This window comes from Hipposideros armiger, unplaced genomic scaffold (assembly GCF_001890085.2).
Source record: "Hipposideros armiger isolate ML-2016 unplaced genomic scaffold, ASM189008v1 scaffold_385, whole genome shotgun sequence".
NCBI classification, from domain to species: domain Eukaryota; kingdom Metazoa; phylum Chordata; class Mammalia; order Chiroptera; family Hipposideridae; genus Hipposideros; species Hipposideros armiger.
Window position 1 is genome coordinate 1494174 of NW_017731735.1, and position 22494 is coordinate 1516667.

General features: G+C 46.8%; 1 protein-coding gene across 4 annotated transcripts; it reads right to left on the reverse strand.

Moving 5' to 3' along the window:
- Nucleotides 1–2306: 2306 nt before the first annotated feature.
- On the reverse strand, nt 2307–15809 carry ABHD4 (abhydrolase domain containing 4, N-acyl phospholipase B). 4 transcript variants are annotated; one of them, XM_019663190.1, is made up of 7 exons: nt 15724–15809; nt 11166–11254; nt 9243–9568; nt 8937–9091; nt 7190–7301; nt 4444–4630; nt 2307–3735 (listed from the first exon to the last, which is right to left on the reverse strand). In XM_019663190.1, the coding sequence occupies exons 2-7, from the start codon at nt 11187–11189 to the stop codon at nt 3646–3648; spliced, it is 894 nt and encodes a 297-aa protein (XP_019518735.1). In that variant the 5' UTR covers nt 11190–11254; nt 15724–15809; the 3' UTR covers nt 2307–3645. The 4 variants fall into 4 exon arrangements, with proteins under 4 accessions (XP_019518735.1, XP_019518733.1, XP_019518737.1 ...); XM_019663188.1 differs by having other exon boundaries at nt 9243–9615; nt 15724–15803; XM_019663192.1 differs by lacking the exon at nt 15724–15809 and adding an exon at nt 15611–15717.
- Between the last annotated feature and the right edge of the window lie 6685 nt (nt 15810–22494).

Genomic DNA, 22494 nt, shown 5'->3' on the forward strand with positions numbered 1-22494 from the left:
GAAGACAAGAGACATCAGAATCTCCTAAGGAATGTGTTTAAATGCAGATGTCATGGTCAGACTTCATTTAAACTTATTGAATAAAAACTCCGGGGAACATAGCCCAATAATCTATATTTTTAAAGATACCCTAGGTTGTTGTGTTATGTGAACAGGTTTGGTGACTACTGCCTCTGAAGGGGTGGTAGCATCACTCCGTGTTGACAAATTCTTTTGCTTTGTGAACGGAAAAGGGGCCACATGTTAAACCCGACAAGCTCAGGAGACTGAAAATAACCACAGAGGATGGCGTGAACATAAAAATTCCTAACTAAGGTGGGCCATGGTGGGAAATCACATCCTTGTTCTGTAGCTTCCTTAACAAAGGTCAGTCTTTACCTTAAGCCTGTCTGTCATCTTTTTTTGCATCTAAGATAACATACTCTTGCAATATCAGAGTAACCTCTTATTCCAGACTCCCTCCCTGCCCTTCACCCCCCACAGGGGGCACAACCTACCACACTAGAGCAGGAAACTACAAAATCCCTAATTGTTATCTTGTTCCCCAAATACTGTCTCTGTGTGCTGTAAAGTGCTGTTAACTATCCTGCACCCACCTATGTAAAAGAAGTACCTGTCTCTCCAATTTACTTTTATCCAATCCCAGAGATTTCCCTGCTTTGCTTTCTCCCACCCCCTTAATCTACAACCAATGGATTTCATGTAACCCTCCTCCTTTGATTCTAATGTATAAAATAAGTTGCAAAATGGTCATTTTCCAGAGCATTTTCTCAATCTGTTAACTGCTTCCTGGCAATTGTCAGTTTGGCTCAAATAAACTCTTATAAACTTTCTCTTAGGCTGGATGTTTTTTCGTTGACAGCTTTTACCTCCTAAACGTTTCCTGCACCGTTCTCCTCTGTGTGTCCATTAGCCACTGGCCAAGTCCAAGCTACCAGCATCTCTGGCCTGGACCTCTGCAGTGGCCTTACAGTTCCCCTGCAGGAACTCAACCGTCTCCAATCTGTACTCCACAGAGCAGCCAGAGTGGTCATTTCAAGTCCCAGATTGGATTCTGTCACACTCCCCACCCCATCCTGACACTCATTCCAGTTATGATTTTCTATTGCTTTTAAGATGAACTCAACATTCTTTTCACAGCCAGGGGGCTTACACGAGCAGCTCCCCACCCAGCTCCCCAGCCTCACCTCACAGCCACCATCCCTGCTATTAGGGCTTTGCATTCCATGTTCCTTCCAGATACTCCTTCCCCTCCCTTTACCTGCACTTCCTTCAGGCTCAGCTGTCATTACTTCTGAGGGAGGCATTCCTGACCTTTCAAGGGCAGCCCTTTTCCGTTGCAATTTTATATTAATTTACATAGTAATTTGATTAAGTGTGCCTCTCCATGTAGAATGTAATTTCCCATGAAGGCAGGGATCATGTTTCTTCACGATTGTAGTCTCAGTTCTTAGCATGCCATTAGCTCCAAATACCTGCCTTCTCCTCCAAACAGCTGAGTTGGCCATCAGGCAATCTTCAGTCACAAAGATGGAGAGTGTCTTGAGATGGATCAGAGCTTTGTAATTATACCCAGGAGTTCCATTCATTTCGTTAGTTCATTCATTCATCATGACATATGTAGTACTATGTGTCACTTTGAGCTGTGAAATTCTGGGCCTAGCTGGAGTTCAGCCAGAACACAGCGGGCACTATTGGTAATGATTTGAACACTTTCTTTGAACATTTGGCATGTCTCACTTCTCTTGGCTCAATGAAAACAAACATCTATTGACCATGAACTAGGTATGAGATGTGCTTCTTGTCCTTAAGTAGTTTATGATTTGGGGGGGAAAGACACATTAAACAAGTGGCTACATGTTTTGAGTTTTACAAAAGGGACAATTGAGTGTGGCATGGAGACACAGAACAGGATGTCCAAGTCCAGCCTGGGGGGTTAGAGACAGGCTTCCGTATAAGGAATATTTGAGGGGATGAGTAGGAGTTAGAAGAACAGGCTATAGGGCACAGTCCCCGTGAACTTTGGAAGAAGGCTATTTACCGAGCAGCAGGGAGCACCCAGGTCTGCCTAATTCTCCTCCTGTGAATTGGGGTATGGCCCATCTGTACTCCCCATCCATCCTGAGGGGGTTGGATGGCCTGTGCCAATCTAGGTCTAGAGGGTGGATGCCATGCTAAAGGGTAAAGGGAAAGACATGTAAGCAGGTACCTCTCAGGGCCCCCTTCTCTGACTCAGGCATTACATGAGCTGTTCAGCAGCACCCTAGCACTCTTGTCAGAGCAGTATTAAATACCATCACCACCAGCAGTTTTTACTCATTTCTTTATTAATGTAGAAAAGGAGCCCAAGATAGCTGGACCAGTAGTACAAAGCACCAGGAGTTAATATTCTGGTGAAAGGGTTGGCTTTACAAAAGTGAAGGACAGGCAGAAGCTGCCCTGGTTCTGGGGCCAGGCCCGGCCTACTGCCCCAAACCTCACAGCAGTACCTGGACCCAGCCCCTGGGAAAGGGCGACAGGTAGGTTGGGTGGATGAACTGGAGACAGATGGCAGGGACAGAGGGCCAGGCAGTGAGAACCATCCTGTGGCTGATGAGGACAGAAAACTGCTGGCATGAGGCTCCCTACTGGACCATGAGCAGGGGCTCCGAGTGGCCCTAGCCCTGGGGGCAGGTAGAGAAACCTTGCCAGGGACTGGAATCCAGACTTGGCCCTGAGTTGAAGGGCCTTTCCCTTCTCTCTCCACCAGAGGCCACCTCTGCTCTATACTACAAGCGGGGCTTCAGGGCCCAAGGCACAAAGGAGGGGAATGGAAGAAAGCACCTGAGTGTCCCCAGCTTAGGCAGCCAGGGCTCAGACACAGGGCAGGACAACAGCACCCCTGTGCAATGGGGCTGGAATGTGTGGCAGGGATGGGCTTATCCTTGGCCAGTTATCCCATGGCAATAGTGCCTGCCTCGAACCTTAGCAAAAGGAGTCTGCAATGAGCACTGGGTGTCAACAGACCTGGGTTCTGGCCTGAGTCTTCTGGAAAAGAGCTATATCACCATGGGCCAGCCATGTCCTGCTCCTCATCCGTTAATGAGGCCTTTGGATATGACCTCTCAGATCATGGGAGGGACTCTGCAGAACAAGGGAGTGCCAGGACCTGCTCTTGGTAGTTAAGTGGGAACCGGTCCCAACCAGACCCTGGACACTGGCATGGGATGGAGGCCAAGGGCTGAATGGAGGAGGAAAATGCTATTGCATGAAACCTACCCCCCACCAACATTCCAGAGCAGGGAAAGGCTGGGAGCCTCTCCTTTGTCCAGGGGAAGAGACGCCGCTCTCCCTTTTGCAGGGAGGGAACATGGCTGGGTGCAGGCCCTTTACAACCACCATCTGGGTGACACTTGGCATGGAGGGAATGGAGTGGCACTAAGCAACCCTTTGTGTTCTTCCCTGGGATGGGGAGCTCAAGGCCTCTTGTGGCTTCTGACTCCAGCCCTAAGTGTGCTGGAGTGCTCTTCGCTGTGTTCCTGTCCTATTATAGCCCAAGACTCTGCCTGGTGGCACATGTTAGTTGGTGAGGAAAGGACAGAGGGGTGAGTAAGCAGACAGGGAGGCGAATCTCTGGCTTTCTCCTCTTCCTCTAGTGAGAGCAACTCAATCAACCGAGTCACAGATCTCTTCCACCATAGCATTGAAGATGTGTGGCTGGTCTGCATAGACATGGTGTGAGGCACCCTCAATCTCCTGTGGAGAGAGAAACCCGTCAGGGGTGGGAAAGCACTTTACTCCGGGCACTGGAAAGCTGTAGAACCACTTTTTTTCCTTTAGGCCTGCTTGCCCATCACCCATGAGAACTTATCAGAAACAATGGTCCACTTTGCTCCTCACACCTTGGCACTTTCCTGCGGGAGCCAATGACTCTCAATATCCCATTCTCCTTCTCCCATGGCCATTCCCTGTATCTTGCCTTCCGTGCTAGCCTCACCACTGATCTGCTCATCTCACCCAGGGCCCAGTAGGCACTCAGCCTAATTAAGCACATTCATTAGCAAATGAGGGTGGAGGGTACAAAGAAAAAAGGGAAGGCAGGAGTGTGGTGAGGTGTCATGGCAGCCTCTACTGCTCGTTCTACTGTCCACGGCTCCGGTTTTGAGTGGGAATTACAGTGAGGATGGAGGGGTAGCATGATGTCTGTGTCTGGCTACTGGGCAAGAGCCTGCCTTTTCACTTAACTGGGCTATACAGAAGAGAGAGACCCCTAAATAGGAAATAACAGAGAGCCAACCCTTTCAAATCCACTGCCCCGTCTCAATCTGTCCATCGCTCTTTACATGCTGACTCTTCCTTCCTTCACCCTTCTCTACTCATCCATGCTGAGAGTCAACTAACGGGTGCTGGCATTGAATGCACAGCTTTTCCATCTCAGTCCTCCTCCTTGGGTGGCCAACGTACCATATCTCGGACATAGGAATCCGGCCGTTGCAGCTTCACCTTTTTTCCCGTGCTGGTATCTATCCAGGTGTTGGCCCCATAGATCATGGTGATGGGCACATCTTTTCGAATCAAGTGAATTCGCTCTAACATGGGGCGCCGTGCCCAGCCAAAGGACTCCATCATGGCTTTGAACGCCGTCTCACCACTAAGAAGCAAAATAGGGTGAGGCAATTAGTAGAATAAAACTCGCAACATAAAATGTCAATTTGTTGGTCTTTTCAGAGGCTGAGGCAGTATTTTCATCATCTTGGTATTCCGCTCAAACCCTGGGTTTGACTCATTAAATATTGGTAAGATTAGGAGCTAGGACTATCCAGAGACCTCCTATCACAGAATAGTTAGAGGGACACGCTTATAAAAACCCTCATGGCACAGGGAATTGTCCAAGAATGCAATGGGTTAAGATTTATTTAACAAATATTTATGCGTCATGCTGAGCTGAGTCAGAGAACATATGAACAAGAAAGACGCAGTACCTGCCCTCCTGCAGCTCCCATTTTAGCTCACACTTTAGGCACTACATAACGAATTATGTGATTAATTATTTAAGTTCAAATTTCCCAAGAATTATGAAAGGTTGGTAGTGTCATGAGAACAGACTAGGGACTTGGCCTGTAAGAGGTGGAGGAAGAAGGTGAAGGAGTTCATTTGAGGTGGACTCTGAAAGGCGAGTACTATGGTAGTACAAAGGGTGTCATGAGGAGACCGGAAAGAAACATCACTCTTGCGAGGACCTGGGGGGAGCAGCAGTTTGTGCTAGGTGAGAAGCAATGACTGCCAATCGAATCTACTTTGCTTTCTGGTCATTTCCTTAGGTAGAGCTAACTAAGCCCTATCATGAGAGGCCTGCAAAGCTGGGATGGAAGCAGCTTTCTGGGCTGGTCTGTAGCTTTGAGTGAGGCAGAGGAGGGACAGCCTCTTATTAGGCTCAGGCTGTTCAGGGTATTATATCCGTGGTCTCTTTCGCACCCCTGGGATGAGGGGATTAAGGAAGAAACAGTTCTTCCTTAAGACATCATAGCATAATGGAAAAAAATCAGACTCTGGAGTCAGAGAGACATGACTTCAAATCCTGACTATACTCTTAGCAAAGTGTGTATACCAGAACACACTTTAATTTTCTCATCTACAAATTAGAGAGGAATTATACCTACTTTATTAGGTCACGAGGAATTATACCCACTTTATTAGGTCATTAGGTGAGGAAAATGAAAATATGGACAAAGCCCATATGTTTAGGTGAAATAAAGTAGGTATCCCCTCCCCCCCAAATATTTTTCCTTGGCCAAATTTCATGTTTTCCAAGGAAGTGGTAAGAGTTACCTTGAGCTTGTCAGGGTTACAATTCAGAAACCCTCAGGGGGTTATAAAATTGAGTGATGGTGTTTGGGGGGAGGGGACTGGTTATCACTGATGTCCTCTCTGCTTCCTCCAGGACAGGAATGAGTCCCATGATTATATATTCTGTGGCTTAGGTTGGGAGGCCATTATACAGAACTAGGTCTAGGACTGGGGAGCGTTCTGAGGAAAGGGCTAGGGTTGGGTCTGTGGGGCCTCAAGTGGGCATGAGACTGGCACTGAGCCCAGTGGGGACTGAAAGAGGGGTCAAGAGCACGAAGCAGGGGGCTACCTGATTTGACTGTTGAGCTGAGTTTCTATACTGCTGCCTAAGTGGGGCCTTTCAATTAGTTGAGCTCACGAGGAATGTTGGATGGACAGTTCCCACGCTGCCTGAAAGCTGTCTGGGTTTGAGGCTAATGCTCAGACAGTATAACAAACGTCCCTCTTCTTCACAGCTTTGGCTCACAGCGGGGGACCTAGACAGGCCGGGAATGAGGTGGGGCAGTGCTGCTGCTCGCAGGGACCTTGGCTCCCCTGAGATGCCTCCCAGCAGCTTGGGGTGAAGCCAACACAGAGAGGGTGCCACCAATGCATTCTCCTGGTATCAGCCACTCACACAGCATGGCCTGAGGGGAAGGTTACCTCCCTGATTGCCCTGGCTGTCAGCTGCCAAGACTGCAGATCAGCAGGCTTGCAGGGCCTGCTGTGTGAGTAGTCACAGATAGGAACTTCTCAAGATTCCAAATGACTTGGAAGGAATTCCTATCCCCAAAATAAGTATTCCAAGGGGCACATAATTAAATTTTAGAATGCACTTTCTTTCAATCAGCAACTCTCTTTACAGGAATGTATTCTATAGATATAGTCACGCATCTGCAAAGGAAGATGGGCAAGGAGGTTCTCGGAGGCAATGTCACGTGCTGTCTCAGACTGCAAATAACAAGGAAATTTGGGAATTACAGGTCTGGGACAGAGGACTTCTTTCTTTTTTGCCTTTATAAAAATACCATGTCCACATCACCTTTTTAGTATTAAAAATAAAAAAGATGTTTTCACATGTTTTCCAGACTCTTGCTTATCAGGCTAATTGCCTATCTCCAGGGAAGAGTAAAAGTCCTCCTCTAGAGACAATGGCAATTTTAATTAATCTATTATCTTCGCTGTCCCTTTGTGCTTATCCCTGGGGAAGCCTCTGGAAATAACCAAGCCTGCTAATGCCTGTGGTCCCCTAAATGAATAAGAGATTTGTGGAAGAATAAACACAGCACAGAACGATCCTGGGGCAGTTCCGGAGTTTTCCAGCAGTTGGAGTTTTATCCCCAAACCTGTCCACCCCAAAGCTGGCTCTGGGGGCTGCCTGCACCTGGGATTCTGTGCGTTGCAGTGGTAGATATACTCCGATATAGTATCATCTTCAAAGAAGTCTGCAAACTTGCGCTTGAAGTCTGGTCGGAATCGCTGCACTAGGCCAGGCCCTGGGAGGGGATAGAAAACAATGGAGTGGCCAGTTTGGGGTGGGGGGTGTTTAAACAGTTTTAACAACTTTCACCAAATATTATTGCTCCTAAAGGTTTGTTTGCTTTGTACATTTAACCTTATAGTGGCAGAAAGAGTGTGCGAGTCTTTCAGGAAGCTCCAGATGACTACAAATGAGAGTCAGTTGGTTACCAAATAATTTTTAACAGTCTAACGTCACTGAGGAATCAGATTATTTTCAGCTCAATGAAGTCCCAAGGTCTTTTCCTCCAAGGATCGCAAACCCCACAAGCGTCCATGGTTGAGAGGCTTTCCTTTTACAGTCTGAGCTATTCTCCCTGAGACCCTAATGGCCTTCTAATCTTCCAAAGACAGTGGATAAAACTAGACCACCTCCCAAGAGCCCGCTCATGTTCAGGCCTGTAACAGAATATGAGTGGAGAGGCAATCTTAACCCTGGCATCTCAGACTCAGAGCACAGTTTTAGAGCAATCTGTTCTCTTCACCTTCTTTATATAGTTCATGAACAAGCAGTATGGCACCTAGAACAGACTGTGAAAACTGGGCCTAATTGTCACCTTCTGACTTCTCTCTCTCTCCTGGTCTTCTCTCTGCATGTGAGAAACCAGGGGTGAGAGGCAGAGACAGCCAGGATCCCCTGGGCCCTGGCCCTCCTCCATGGCTGCCAGCCAACTGCCCCAGCCACACCAGCTCTCATACCCATGCATGAACCTGGCCAGATGCAAGTTCAGAGAAGGGGAGAGGGGTGAGAGCTGGGCTTCTCCTAAACTCCTACCTTCTATTCAAATGCTAATTTTTCTCTACCAGAGCCATTCTGTTTCTCAAGAAGGGCCTAGAGGAACAACTCTTATTTGGCCATTAGCAATTAACTCATAATAATTAGCTATTGAACATTACTATGTATACATAAGCTATTGGTGTAAGATAGAAGGTCACCAGTCTTTTCCATAAAGGGAACCTGCTTTTCACTTCATCAGAGTAAAAAGCGCCCCAGAAAGTTAGGGTGCTGGCATATGAGGTCAGAAGCCTGGGACCTACTGAGTTCATTTACTCTTGCTGCCCCCCCCCCCCAAACTCCTTCCCTCCCTTTAGCCACAAAATTTGCTGACAGCTACTGAATAGTGAAGATGTGGTATCTGACTGGAGAAGGGCACGGTTTCAAGGGGTGTGACTGACACTGTGGGTTGTGTTGGAGGCTATGGTTCTGCTATCTCTCTGCTGCAGGTGCTAGGTGAGCTGCAGAGATGGGGGCCAGTGGTGGTTACCACGCTGACTTGCCAACATGTTGCCAGAAATTCACACATGTAGCCTAAGAACTCATGGCCCCTTTCTGTCTCTCTCTCTGGGGGTCTAGCCAAGACACAGAGCAGTAGTTCTGCTCCGTCTGTCCCTTGTATAGGAAAGCTTTTCCCATGCAGATGAAAAAAAACAGAACATTCTGAAACTGCAGACTAAGAGATCTGGTTCAGATTCATAGCTTTAAATAACAATGCTAGGCCCATTCCCACTTTTCAAGAACAAGTGGGGATGATGGGAGTCCAGGTACAGTAGGGCTTCTAGAATGGGACAGCCTGGGTTTGAGGAGATAGTTTCTTTATCTGTAGGCTACTCACCCCAAGGCCCAGCTACTCGAAGAACAGCCAGTGGATTAGAACGCCCTAGGACAGAGGCCACAGCCTTGAACCAGGTTGGGGGTGCACGGATCTCACTGGGGTCAGTTGGTCGGAGGGGAAAGCCCCATGGGTCCACCAGGATGAGGTGTTTAACTCTAAAGGAGGACAAAGGAGACGCTGTATTTGCTTGGAGGTACCATAGCCCTTAAATCGCCCAGGAAGAAGAAAACTACTGGAAACTAACACTGGAAGGGTACGGGCAAGGCGAGGAGTTAGGTCATGATGGAGAGGGTGGCTCCTCCTTACCTTTCAGGGTACTTGATAGAATAAGATGTAGCCAGGAATCCTCCCAAACTGTGCCCCAGGAGGATCATGCTGGGGATCCCCATGGTCTCCCGCCACGTCTCTATCGAGGTCACAAACTCATTCTCGGCCCCCTCGGGGTCCCTCGGGAATGCTGGTCTTGAGCTTCGCCCAAAGCCAAGCAGATCAAAGGTGTGCAGCGTGCGGCGGGCACTCAGTGAATCCATGTTGAGGATCCAGAGGCCCACGCCACCACCGAAGCCATGCACCATCACCAAGGGCGTGCGGTCCCTGAGCTCGGGGCTCACGGTCACCGTCCAGATCTTGTTCTGGTTGGGGAGAGACACATATCGGGCCAGGAACTTGTTCTGCAGACCTGGGAAGAGGGGATCCAGGGCAGAGTAATAAGCCCCACAGCATTATCACTTGGCCTGGACGGCTGCTCTTCAGTTCTGTCCTTCCATCCCCAAACCTGCTCTTACTTCTTTCCTTTCATGATCCTCTCACCATCCATCCTAAGAGTTCAACTTCTAATACAATCTGTAGACCATCTAGTGTGTAGGTGAAATTCCTTGAGTCTGTTTGCCTGGCTCCCTTTGGGCCCAGGGTGGCTGTGACCCCACTGACCTCACAGAACTCCCGCATCGCTTTCTCCTGTACCTGTATGTTTGGAGCTTGGGAGGTGGACAGGAGTGTCCTCACTGAGGGTCTGTGGGAGGGCAGCTTCTACCTGGAATTGAGCCAGGTGGAGGGGGGTGATGGTTGTGACCTGAGCCATGTCTCTTATTCCTCTTGGGACAGCCCAAGGTGGGCAGTGCTTGCTCTGTTGGCGTGCAGGCAGACACATGACAGAGCTGCCTGGGGGAAGTCGCTTGGATCCTGGACAGAAGCTCAAAAGCTGCTCTTTGGCTGCACTTAGGTCCATGAGAGAGGGTAGCGATGGCTGGGGCAGCGGTACAGGACAGCTAAGATCATGAAAAACACAGGGAGATGTGGCCAAAATGTCTTGTTTGAGCCAGTGGCTGCTGCTGCTCATGGGATGCCCTACCCACGAGAGCTGGTCTGTGGGAATTCCAAACTCCTGTCCCCAAACAGGGAAGCGGTGGGGCAATAGTAATATTAGAAAATACAGGGGCTGGCTGAGTGGCTCAGTTGGTTAAGAGCGCAAGCTCTGAGCAACAGGGTCGCTGGTTCAATTCCCACATGGGCCTGGTCCGAGCTGCCGCTGAGCTGCCAACAGGTAGCAGGATGGCTCAGCTGGTGAGAGCACGTGCTCCTAACAACAAGTTTGCCAGTTCGACTCCTGCATGGGATGGTGGGCTATGCCCACCTGCAACTAAGATTGAATACGGCACCTTGAGCTAAGTGGCCACGAGGTGTCAATGGGCACCCAGATGGCAACTGGACTTGGAGGCTGAGCTAGCTGTACACTCCACAACTAAGATTAAAGGGCAGCAACTTGGCTGTTCCCCTTCCCCAACCTCCAATAAAAAATAAAAAAAAGAAAATATAGGACTGCTGGTCCTTGGGTAGGAAGGTGGTAAATCTAAGTGCTTGTGTGTTTGGAAGAGAGAGGGAGAGAGGAAAAAGAGAGGAATTGGGGGAGAAGGAAGAAGGCAAAGAGAGATGTGTATGTTTGTGTGTGTTGTGTGCTAATAGTTGGTGTAGGGTTGGAGGTGAAGTTGCGGGATGTGTGTGGCAGGAGCTAGCTAGCATGGTGGACAGGGAGGGGGACGTCGAGGAACCATTATAGAATATGGTGTCCTCTGTACAAATCTGTTCCCTCAGATCACCCACCGCCCTTCCTCCCACCCCCAGGCATTGTTAATCAAGAGTCACTGGGCTCAATGTACCAAGCTCTGGGAAGACCCTGTATCCTCTTTGGGTCTCCTGAGGGAGGTGGCACAAGCCGTCCCTTCTACTTACACTGGAGGATCCTGGCTTCCACATTCTTCAGTTGAGACATCGAAGTGGGGCGCCAAGTGGGCAGCCAGCTACTCAGCCAGCCTTGAGGCCTGGGACAAGGAGACACAGAGACGCTCATTGGCAACATTGGAAAGGAAACATTGATGCCTTCAGCCTTGCTGACAGTTACAAAACAGTGATCAGGGTGCAGGGTGTTACCTTCCACTATGGCAGTCAGCAATTCCCTCACTGCTTGATAGAGTGTTACTCTTCCCTGGTAAATGGCTATTAATAACAACATGCCCTCTGTTCCAAGGAGACTCAGAATACCATGTGCAGAGCACCTTACAGTTTACAAAGCACTTTCACATTTGGTATCTCATTTGAGCTTTATAATACCTTTTGTTACTAGTTTTCATAATGTCCAAGGAGATTACAAGGGTGTTTAAAAAAGCCAACTTTTAACTAATGTTTCAGTTATCTTTTGCTATCCCCAGGACTGGATGTTCCTTTAGAGTAGGACAAATTCCCATGCCATCTACCCTCCTGGCAGGGCTCTGGGGTTTGTGTGTGCCCTCTTCCAAGCCCCTGGAAGTACAGAGCACTGTCAGTCCCAGTCGGGCTCTCAGGCAATCCTTGAGCAAAAAGATGGGATAGGCAGGGAGCAGGAGATAGGAGACCTGGGTTCAAGTCCTGCTGTGACTCACTGATTGGACACAGCTTGCCTCTGGACTTGTTTTCCAGATTATAAAATGAGTAGAAACTTCACATAATCCTCACCTTTGGTGGCATGCAATAAAAACAGATACGATAACCTATTCTGCTTTCTCCTTCATACCCCAGGGGACTTCAAGTCATTGCAGGGTAGAAGTTGAAAGCACCAGTTCTGGAATTAAAAGAACAAACAAACCAAAAAAAACCTTGCATCTGAGTCACAGTATTATCAGTTATGAGTGGAATAGCTTTGGCCTGATAAATAACCGGACTTTGGGCGTCCAGGTATGTAAGAGACCTTGCAAGGTGCCCGGGACAAATTAGATGCCCAGTGAATGAGTTTTTATTATTCCTTTCCCATCCCATATGATATTTCTCTTTTCTTGATTTCTGTCTGGGTGAAGGGGATTACAGGATGGACACTACCAGCTATAGGAAGGGCCTATGAATGTGGGCATAGTCACAGGGGCATTCTGTGGGAGAACGAGAGGAACCATTACCAACTCCCCCCACTTAGTACACACTGGGCATCCTGGTACATTATTTGAATCACAGAATTTTAGATTAGGATGGTTTCTTAGAAACCATCTAGCCCAGCCTTTTTATTTTACACATGAGCAAACGGATGCCCAAAGAGGTCATACAGGTAGTTAGAAAAAGCAGAACTAGAACCCAGATCTCAAATCCAGAGTTCTCTGTACCTCTCCTCTGGACATTCCAGTCTCAGCGCAAGGCCATACATGAGTACTCACACTATGTAAATCATTTTGACACCGGTCTGTTTTCTGAAAGGAGATGTGATCTAAAGCCAGGCACTGCCATTTACCAGCAATGTGGCTGTGGCCTTCCTGTGTCAATGTTTCCTCATCTTTAAATGGGAGGTAATAATAGTATCTACCTCATAGGATTGTTATAAAGATTGAGTTAATGCACCTAAAACACACAGAATAATGCCTACCACAAGATAAACTCCCAATAAACGCTTTTCCCACCAGCTAAATCATAAGCTATCTATTGGGTTGTCAGAAAAGTCATGACGCATTTTTGCAACAAAAAACATAGAAAAAATACGTCACGACTTTTCCAACAACCGAATACACTCCCAATGTTTTGTAAGTAGCCACTCTCGATGACAGTTTGGGATTTGAAAGAAATACTGGGTTTGCAGCTGAGAATGATACATCAGTGACAACTCTCCAGGTGAGAGTTGTCAGTCTCAATCAGTTCAACACTAAGGAAACTCAAAATCCTTTTAATTCTCCACTGGAATTCCACGTAAACTTGAAGCATGTGCACCAAGACCACAGAACTTTGCGTCTTCAGAGACAAACTTTCTCTCCACATCATAGAGACCGCAACAAGTCAGACCACGACATCTGGACCCCGCATTGTATTTTATCTGCAGCATTCGGGAGAAATGTTGTTCCATGGAACAGCACCACGGATGCTCAGCAGATATTCGGGGAGTTTTATTTTGCCTCTCTACAAAAATGTTACAAATACAGCACTGGAAATAGTGCCTGGCACATTGTATCTGCTCAATACAATTGGGAGGTGAGGGCAGGAGGGGGCGGGGAGAGGTTGGAGGTGGATAGGGGCAAGGAGCAGAGAAGCCACTTAGCCATGAACTTAGCCCGGCCAGGGTGGTCTCTTCCATCTAGAGCATTTTTATCCTGATGGGGGTGAGGCAGAAGGGGTTCTGTGCTGGGTCAGCAGCCTGTTGGACCTCTGTGATCCTGGGCAAGTCTCCTAACTTCCATGGGCACGAGTGATGTGGACCAAGTGAGTAGACCCCACCTCCCACCCCACTGGACAACTTTTAAATCTCCTCTTCCCTAATGTCTTAGCCCCTGGCTTTGATTACTCTTCGAATCAGTTTCTGAAACCTAAACTAAAGATTGCCCCTAGACTGAATCACAGAATATCTCTCACCCACCCTGGCTTTAGATAACTACTTAAAACCTGTGACTTCCAAACATTCCCCAAGCCATTCTGGACCTAATCCCATCCCAGAGACTAAATAGGTTTTAACATTTCCCCAGGCCAGTATACTTGTTGATTGTAAATGCTAAAGACTAATGTTCTTTCCAAACCCGTAGCCACCCTACATCAATAGCTTTGAGCTCTGCTCTTTAAGAAATTTATTAATTAAAAAATATTTTTCCTCATTTAGGGGCCTTGGGGTACAGAGGGTACCCCAGCAAGATTGCCAGTACCAACCAAAGAAGCCAACACGGTCTTCCAGGCGGATCTCGAGACCCCTTCCTCTCAACTGAGATCAGATAGGGTGAAAGTTCTGTGAATCCCCCAATAGGCAGGGACAGCTCTACACCCCTGCCCAGGAGGAAGCAGATACTGAAGAAAAGACCTCCTGTCCCTCAATTTTCCATAGAGATTTTATGGGGATCATATCTCTCAAGGGGAAAACAAGGCAGGTAGTGGGTCTCTGCATTCTTGCACATCCCACAGAATGCACCACCCAAAAGACCTCCCCTCTCCACCCAAAACCTCTCTTTTCTTCTAATAAACTTTTCTAAAGAGATGAGATCAATCAGGTGGTCCCATACCCAGAGAGGAACAGCCCATTCTCGAGGAAGAAGGGATAAAAACTCCAAGTCTTGGCCAGTCAATGCCTTTTGAGCTTCCTTTGCTCGGCCCGCTCCAAACTCTTTGGTGTACTTTCTTTTCTAATAATGGCCCTTGAGCCATTCTCTACTGCTCGGGCCCGCTTCTGCTTCTCTGAAATGTACTGTTACTTTTAATAAATTCCTTTTCTGCAACTTTACCTCTCTGGTCCATGTCTCCTTTCTTTGGTTCCATGAGGCCAAGACCCCGGCACAAGAAATATCCTACATCATTAGCTTCTTCATTTGTAAAAGGGGGGTGAACTAACTGTACCGCAACCAGTTCTAATACTGTTTCCCTAAATCATTGTAGCTATTGGATACTTTCTCTTGGAAAAGTCATCATAGAAAGCAACACTCCGCTGGGCAGTTCCTTCAAGCACAGGAAGCTGTTCTTGTCATAAAGTTAATTCATTTTGCAAGCTACCTATTCTGCAGCTCTGAAAAGTGGGAACAGGATCCAGGAAAGGCCCTGTTCTGGTGAAACCAGGGCTTGGCTGGGAGCTGAGTCATTGTGCAAGAAACTTTTCCTGGTTCCTATCACACTGGGAAGGGCTAGTCACACCACCTACAGGTGGCATCCCAAACCTGATGCCCTTGAGACAGTGGTAACAAATCCCAAAAGCTCTACTTTTGAGACCACATCATAAAGGATATTGTCATGATGATTAAAAACATTATCAACTAGGATCATAAGCTGAAAAGAGTCTTGGTGGGCTAGAGCTAAACACAGTTTGCAAGCCCATTAGTCCAATTAGATCTATTCCAGCGCGGTGGAGCCCTCTCTCCTCTTCCCAGGCCCTCCCCTTGCCCGGCTAAGCGAGATTCTTCCCACACCCCTGACTTCCGTCCTGGGGCAAATCCAGAAGAGTAGACTTGGCTGCTACTCCCGCATCCGCGTCCCCGAAGCGTTCTGGGAGGGCATCTCAGACATTCCCAATAAATCTAATCCCATAGCACAGCGGCTTAGAGGAGAACGAGGAGCGATCGCGAAGACTAAGGTGGAGAGTCCGAAACCCTGAGCTGCAGGCAAACTTATTTCCCATCGCTCCCCGGGTTCTGCTGCCGCCTTTTCTGGGCAAAAGCAAAGCAAGCAAACGCAGCCCCCCGCCTTCCCCTGAAGCCGACCTGAAACAGGAAAGGCGGGAAGGTGTCTAAAAGTGTTCCACAGCCACAGAGAGTCCCACGATCATGGCCCAGAGAGAGAGAAAGAGAAAGAGAAAGAGACAGGATTAACTCACTGCTCCTCCAGATCATCAGCCATAGTAAACAAGCCCTGCCGAGTAGAGCCGAGCGGGCACATCCCTCCCCCTGACGCCAGCACCAGCTGACCCAGAAAAGGGTCGGGTAACACAGCGGGGCGGGGCTAGCGCGGCCTGGCGGGAGGCCGTCCCCACCTGAACCCCGACTCAGACTCTGGCCTTGAACCTCCGCTGATGGGCGGGCCCAGGACGCGAGTGCGGTGGGGGAGAGAGGTCTCTGCGGTCTAACAGAACAGGACGGTAAACCTGGTCACACATTTGGGGGACAGTGAGGGAGATGAGTAGTATTGAGCAACCGAGTCCCTCACAGGAGGCGCTCCACCAGCCCTCCATTCTTTCATAATTAAAAAGTGACAGAACTACCCCTGCATGCTCCGCACACACTTTTTGGGCTTCCCTGTTATGGCTCCGGTCCCTCCGCGCCCCCAACACCCAAGTCCTGGTGTTCTTTTGAATCAGATGCTTTTGATGTTTGTGGAGACCACACCACTGGTGGAATGCTCCTACAAAGGACCCGGGGCCCAAGTAGATTGCCAGATTTCACAAATAAAACACAGGTTGGATTTCAGACAAACAACACATACTTTTATAAAATAAGTATGTCCCATGCAATATTTGAGACATAACTGGGCATCCTGTGTTTTATCTGGCAACCCTAAACCTAAGTGACATATGCCAAGATGCAATCCCTTTTGCTCTGGCAATTTCCCAACTTGGTTCCCAGGAAGATGTGGCCAAACCCCAGGTCTCCCACAGTTTGGAGGATTCCCACCTCCCCTCCCCTCAGTAGGGGCACTTGAAGGACTAACCTATAAGGCTGGGCCTCCTTTATGTAACTAGAATGGGCTGTGAGGACTTGGGGATGGAGTGGCTGGCTTAGCTCAGAGGCTCTGAGTGTACTTCAGACTAGCTCAGCAGAGGAGCCAAATTTAGGCTGGCTCTAAACTTTATCTGAACTGGTAAAAAAATTTTTTTTTTAAAAAGGGGCCTGATGTCCCTGGTCAGCTGTCAGATTTCAGGTCTTGGTTAGGGTCTACCCTTTTAGGTTCTTCCTTGGTTAGGTCACATTATTTTATTTTCTTCATAACACTTTCACTATCTGAAATTATCATGCATATTTGTTTACTCATTTATTATTAGTTTCCCTCCACTAGAGCCTAAGGTTCACAGGGGAACTTTTCTGTTTTATTCTCCCCTTTGCTGCCTGCACCTAGAACAGGATGTGGCACAGAGTAGATGTTCAGTACTTATTGGGCAAATAAATGGATGAAATTATAGCAAGGAGGCAGAAGTGTAAACAATTACTATAAAACAATGTGCTAAGTGCCAAAGGTTTGGGCCCTGTATTCTAACTTGTACCACATAGGAAATTCCAGGCAATATTACTTCAAGACAGGGCAACAAAATCTCCCACTTTTCTGAAAACCTGTAAGATGCAGAACTTTTTGAGGCAAGAATGAGCTGGCTGGAACTGGTATTCGATCTCTCTAGACCTCACCTCAAGAGGAAATGCAGAGAAGCATTTGTGTTTTGTTTCCATATGCCAAACCAGCTTTACATTAGAGCTGGCTTGGAAGTAGGTGTAAGGTACTGTTTGCCCTGAAGGCCAGCTCAGCCATGCAGTAATGGGTGCACACCTGGCATCCTGCTAGGCCTGAAACCCAGTGGGAAATACATCATCCATATTCTGCTTGGCACAAGTAGAAATTTTTCGTTGCCTTGCCCCCAGCCATTGCCACCATCGGCTGTTGCCACCAGTTACTTACTCCACCCTATAAAAACTAGACCCTTCCCTTAGTCGGGGCTGATGCCTCTCACGGCCTCAGCCCGGCAGGTTAATAAACTTGCTCGCTTGAATATTGGTGTCTCTCGCCCCCTGTCTCCTCGGCGAACCTTTCAGTAGGAAACTTGAACATATGAAAAACCATATAACCAAAGTTAATAGATCCCTCATGGTGTCCTCAGAACTGGGATATCTCAGGATTGGGCTGGATCTGCTAGAATTATAGAGTGGAAAAGACTCTCAGTGCCTGCCTTAGGCAGGCCTCTGGGGAGAAATGAAAGGTACTTTTTTCTTTTGTGTCTTATCTTTAAGACAAGACACAATATGTGCAAGTTTGAAAGAATGCATTTTCCTTTTACCTCCAAATGTGTGATTTTATGTATGATTGAAGTACTAATATGGTCTTTATGCATAAAAACTAATTTTGACAAACCCTCTTTTCTGTGCCTGTAAGTTACATTAAATATTCCAGAAGTAGGTGGAGCTGATAACCTGATAGCTCAGGTCTGGCAGGGATGGATCATTCTTTGGTTTCAAATGGATGTTATTGCCTTTTGAATGAACTACGAACAAGGTGTGGCCCTTGGTTTAAACCTAGGAAATGAGTGGAATAGCTCTTAAATTACTCTGTCCAGTATGATAGCCACTAGCCACATGTGGTTACTTAGATTTTAAATTAATACACATTATATAAAAGTTTCTTGTCACACTAGCTACATTTCAATTGTTCAATAGCCACATGTGGCTAGTGGCTACCATATTGGACAGCACAGAGACATTTTCATCATCACAGAAAATTATATTGGACAACGTTGCTCAAGCACTGATGATTTCAGCCCCATGTGTGGAGAGTGTTCTGCCCTTGGAAAGGACAATGTGGTAGACTCTGTCTTGGGTGCCAAGGATGGAGCAAGATTGAAGGCTTCTCTTTATGGGACTCCCAAAGAGCTAAGAGGGAAGGAAATCTGACAAAGGAGCCTGCAAAGTTGTTCCACTCCATCAGAGACTGCAAAGACAGTTTTGTTAGGATAAAGGGATATGGACTCATTGAAGATATTTGCTGCTTTACTAGGACTTAGATCAGAAACTTGATACTTTAGAAATTTGACAGCAATTTGACTTTGTGCTGTTTGCAATTTGATTCCTCTTAAAATTTTTCTTCTGAAAATAATAACCTATTAATCTGTTCTATTAGGAAATACGGTAAAAGAAAAAATGATTTCTTTTTCTGTACTCACATCAACACTTCTGACACCAAATGTATGGGTCCTTTTACACCAAGCATTTTTCTAATTCTTGGAGTACACCAACTGACTGTCCTACAGTTTAACTCAATTGTGACACTAACTGCCCTGAGTTAGTGCAGACTCCATGGGTTACTGGCTCAGTCCCACAAGACTGTCCCCTACCCCTACTTCAGACACCAATCTCAAGTCCAGGTTTATCACCTGTGTTTTTGACAGCTATAAATTGGGGGTTCCCACCACTCTCTCCTCAGGTTCAATAATTTTCTAGAATGGTTCACAGAATCCAAGAAAACAGTTTACTTACTAGATTACTAATTTATCATAAAAGAATACAACTCTGGAAAAGCCATATGGAAGAGATGCGTAGGGCGAGGTATGGAGAAAGGGGCACAGAGCTTCCATGGAAGGTGTCTAACCCTTTCAGCACTTGGATGTATTCAGTAACCCATAATCTCTCTGAACTCCTTTGGTTAGGGATTTTTTAATGGAGGCTTCATTACATAAGCATGATTGATTAAATCATTGGCCATTGGTGACAGGTGACTGAACTCAATCTCTAGTCTCTCTCCCCTATCTGGAGATCGTGGGTGGGGGGAGAGGGGTGTTGGACTGAAAGTTCCAACCCTCTAATCACATAGTTGTTTCCCTTGGCAACCGGCCCCCACCTTTAGGGGTTTTCCAAAAGTCACTTTATTAACATAAACTCAAGTGTGGTTGTGTGGGGAAGGAAGCTGTCTTCTACACCTTCAGGCTCTTCCAGCTGGTCTAATAATCAAATAGATATGAGACAGATTAACATGAGAAAATAACCAAATTTAATTACATATGTACATGTGTGTGAACCCCAAATACATGAGAGAGTTACGTGAAAGGTTCAGAGACAGGAAGAGAAAATGAGGTATAGTTGACATTCTGAGCTAAGGATGAGTGAGGCAAAGCACGTTGGGGATTCAGAGAGGAGGAAGATCATTCTCAAAAAAATAAGAAGAGCCGATGTTCAGTAATTAGAAGTTATTAGAAGAACACATGGATCATAAAAAGTTATTTCTGGTGATGTCTTTTATTATGGGCAAGGACTCTAATTTAAAATTTTTCTTTTTTCTCTTTTTTTATTTTCTTTTTTATTGGGGAATTAGGGGATGGGAACAGTGCTGGGGAATTGGGGGAAGGGGAACAGACAAGTTGCTGCCCTTTTGTTCTTCAGTGTAGTTGTGCAGGACGTTGCTTCACTGGCCCAAGTTGGCACCATCATTGCGCTCTTCCCGGGCGAGGCAGATCAGTCGCCGGCTTCTGGATGGCCGCTCACGCTGGCTGCTGGCTACACAGGGTAGCTCATGGCTCAGCTCGGGCCAGGACTTAAACCGCTGTTGCTCAGAGCTCGTACTCTTGAGCAAGCTCTTAACCAACTCAGCCACTTGGCCGGCCCTCTAATTTAAAATTTTAAGGGAGAGGTACAAGTTTCTTGTGAACCTGCAGGGTCTTGATTGCCTTCAACTCAAAATAATTCACATGCCAAAGTGGCACATCTTTGGGAGGCCTGTTCTGAACCCTTTCAGTGAAAAGGGTTTGTTATGAATACAAAAGATGCTCCTTTCACTGTTACTGCTCTGGAGCTAGTTCCAGAACTAAGGACAAAATCAAATATTATAGCAAAAGATTGCTCTTATCTTAGGAAATTACAAGGGACTTAGGAACTCTGTGCCAGGAACCAGGGAGGAAGACCAAATATATATTTCTTAGTCTATCACAATATCATCTAAGGAAAGGGGTTTGTGGCCACATTAGGGCCAATTTTTAAAAGGCAGAGCTGTTACATGTAGTAGAGAGAAGCAAAAGGAGGGATCTGAAGGAGAAAGTGAAAATACAACACAAGTGGAAAAGAGACAAGAGACTCTTCTTTCCCAGCAGACATTTCTTTAGAAGAGTCCTATTCTTTGGAGGATTTGTTTTTCTTTTGATAGAATGACATTACTTACTGTAGGGAGACACAGTATAAAATCGTGGCCTTTGCCTATAAGGGGACTTTCTTGCCTCTCCACTCTCGCATTGTTTTATGATGTTGGGTGTTGAATGGTGGCAGAATATGCCACCTCAAAATATGACACTTTAGCATAAGGATTCTTTTGAGCTGAAGGCAATTGAGAAGAACCAGGATACAAGAAAAGCTCTCTAAGGGCCGGCCGAGTGGCTCAGTTGGTTAAGAGCTCACTCAAGAGTTTGAGCTCTGAGCAACAGCAGTTCTCTTCCCGACCGGAGCTGAACAGCTGCTGAGCTGCCAACAGGTGGCAGGATGACTCAGCTTAAAAAAAAAGAAAAGCTCCCTGCCCTCCTCTGTGTGCCTAAAAGCAGGACATAAATTTGTAAAAGTGTCCTCCCTCCCCTCTCTACCAGTAAGGACGGAAGAACTTTAGATCCTTATCAGCCCAGAGAGGGCACCAGAAGAATCTACCTAATAAACTTTACTAACTAGCCCTTATTTTTCATTAGTTTCCTCATATATTTACCTTCCCACAATTTGTTGCCCTAGACTCTCAAAGTCCTTTTCCTCTGTCTTATCACTTCTCTAAAAATTAATTGCTTTTTTTATTAAGATGCTATACGAGCGTGAGTTCTAACCACCCCTTTGAGTTACTTATAACTGAGTGCTCCCATGTGTGTGTGCAATGCACATATTAATCTGTTTTTCTCTTGTTAAATTGTCTTTTGTCAGTCTAATTTACAGGGCCAATGAACCTAAGATGGGTAGAGAAAAAACAGTTTTTCCTCTTATTTAAGATAAACTGAGGCATATTAAAATTGTTAAGTTTATTTGAGCGAAAATTGATTCCAGTTGAGCAGCATTCAGTCAAGCAGTCAGAAAGGAGCTCTGGGGCTGGCCGAGTGGCTCAGTTGGTTAAGAGCTTGCTCAAGAGTGTGAGCTCTGAGCAACAGCGGTTCGAGTCCCGGCCAGAGCTGAGCTGCTGCTGAGCTGCCAACAGGTGGCAGGATGGCTCAACTAAAAAAAAAAAAAAAAAGAAAGAAAAAAAAAGAAAGGAGCTCTGAGGAGCTGTACAAAATGTATGACTTTGTTTTTTTCCTTTTAAAAGATTTTATTGGGGAATTAGGGGAGGGGAACAGTGTTGGGGAATTGGGGAAGAGAACCAGCCAAGTTGCTGTTCTTCAGTCTTCGTTGTGGAGGGCATCGGTCACCATATGGCTTCCCATTGGCAGCTCGTGGCCTCTAAGCTCAAGGTGCTGTGTTTAATCTTAGTTGCGGGTGGGCGTAGCCACCATCTCATGCGGGAGTCAAACCAGCAGCCTTGTTGTTAAGAGTGCACGCTCTATCCACTGAGCCATCCGGGTGCCAGCTCAGCGACAGCTCAGCTCAGTGTTGCGTCACTGGCCCATGTGTGAATCTACTGGTGGCCCTGTTGCTCAGAGCTTGCGCTCTTAAGCCAACTCTTAACCAACTGAGTCACTCAGCCGGCCCCCAAAATGTAAGACTTTTATAGCCAGAAAGGAGTGGGAACAAGGAATTTATACCAGGCAAAAAAAGTGGGTTGTTTATTACATGCTTACTTTCCTTTAGGGCAGCAGTTCTCAACCCTTTGGGGGTTGAACGACCCTTTCACAGGGGTCGCCTAAGACCATCGGAAAAAAAAAGATATTTACATTACGATTCATAATAGTAGCAAAATTACAGTTATAGAGTAGCAATGAAAATAATTTTATGGTTGGGGG

Bases quoted from the DNA above. Each gene is read 5' to 3' on its own strand.
- ABHD4 (XM_019663188.1), bottom strand. From the start codon at position 15,785: ATGTGCCCGCTCGGCTCTACTCGGCAGGGCTTGTTTACTATGGCTGAT. The intron at 11,255-15,723 runs GTGAGTTAATCC...TCCTTGTCCCAG, and splicing joins GCTGATGATCTGGAGGAGCA to GCCTCAAGGCTGGCTGAGTA. The intron at 3,736-4,443 runs GTACGTTGGCCA...CTCTCTCCACAG, and splicing joins ATTCCTATGTCCGAGATATG to GAGATTGAGGGTGCCTCACA.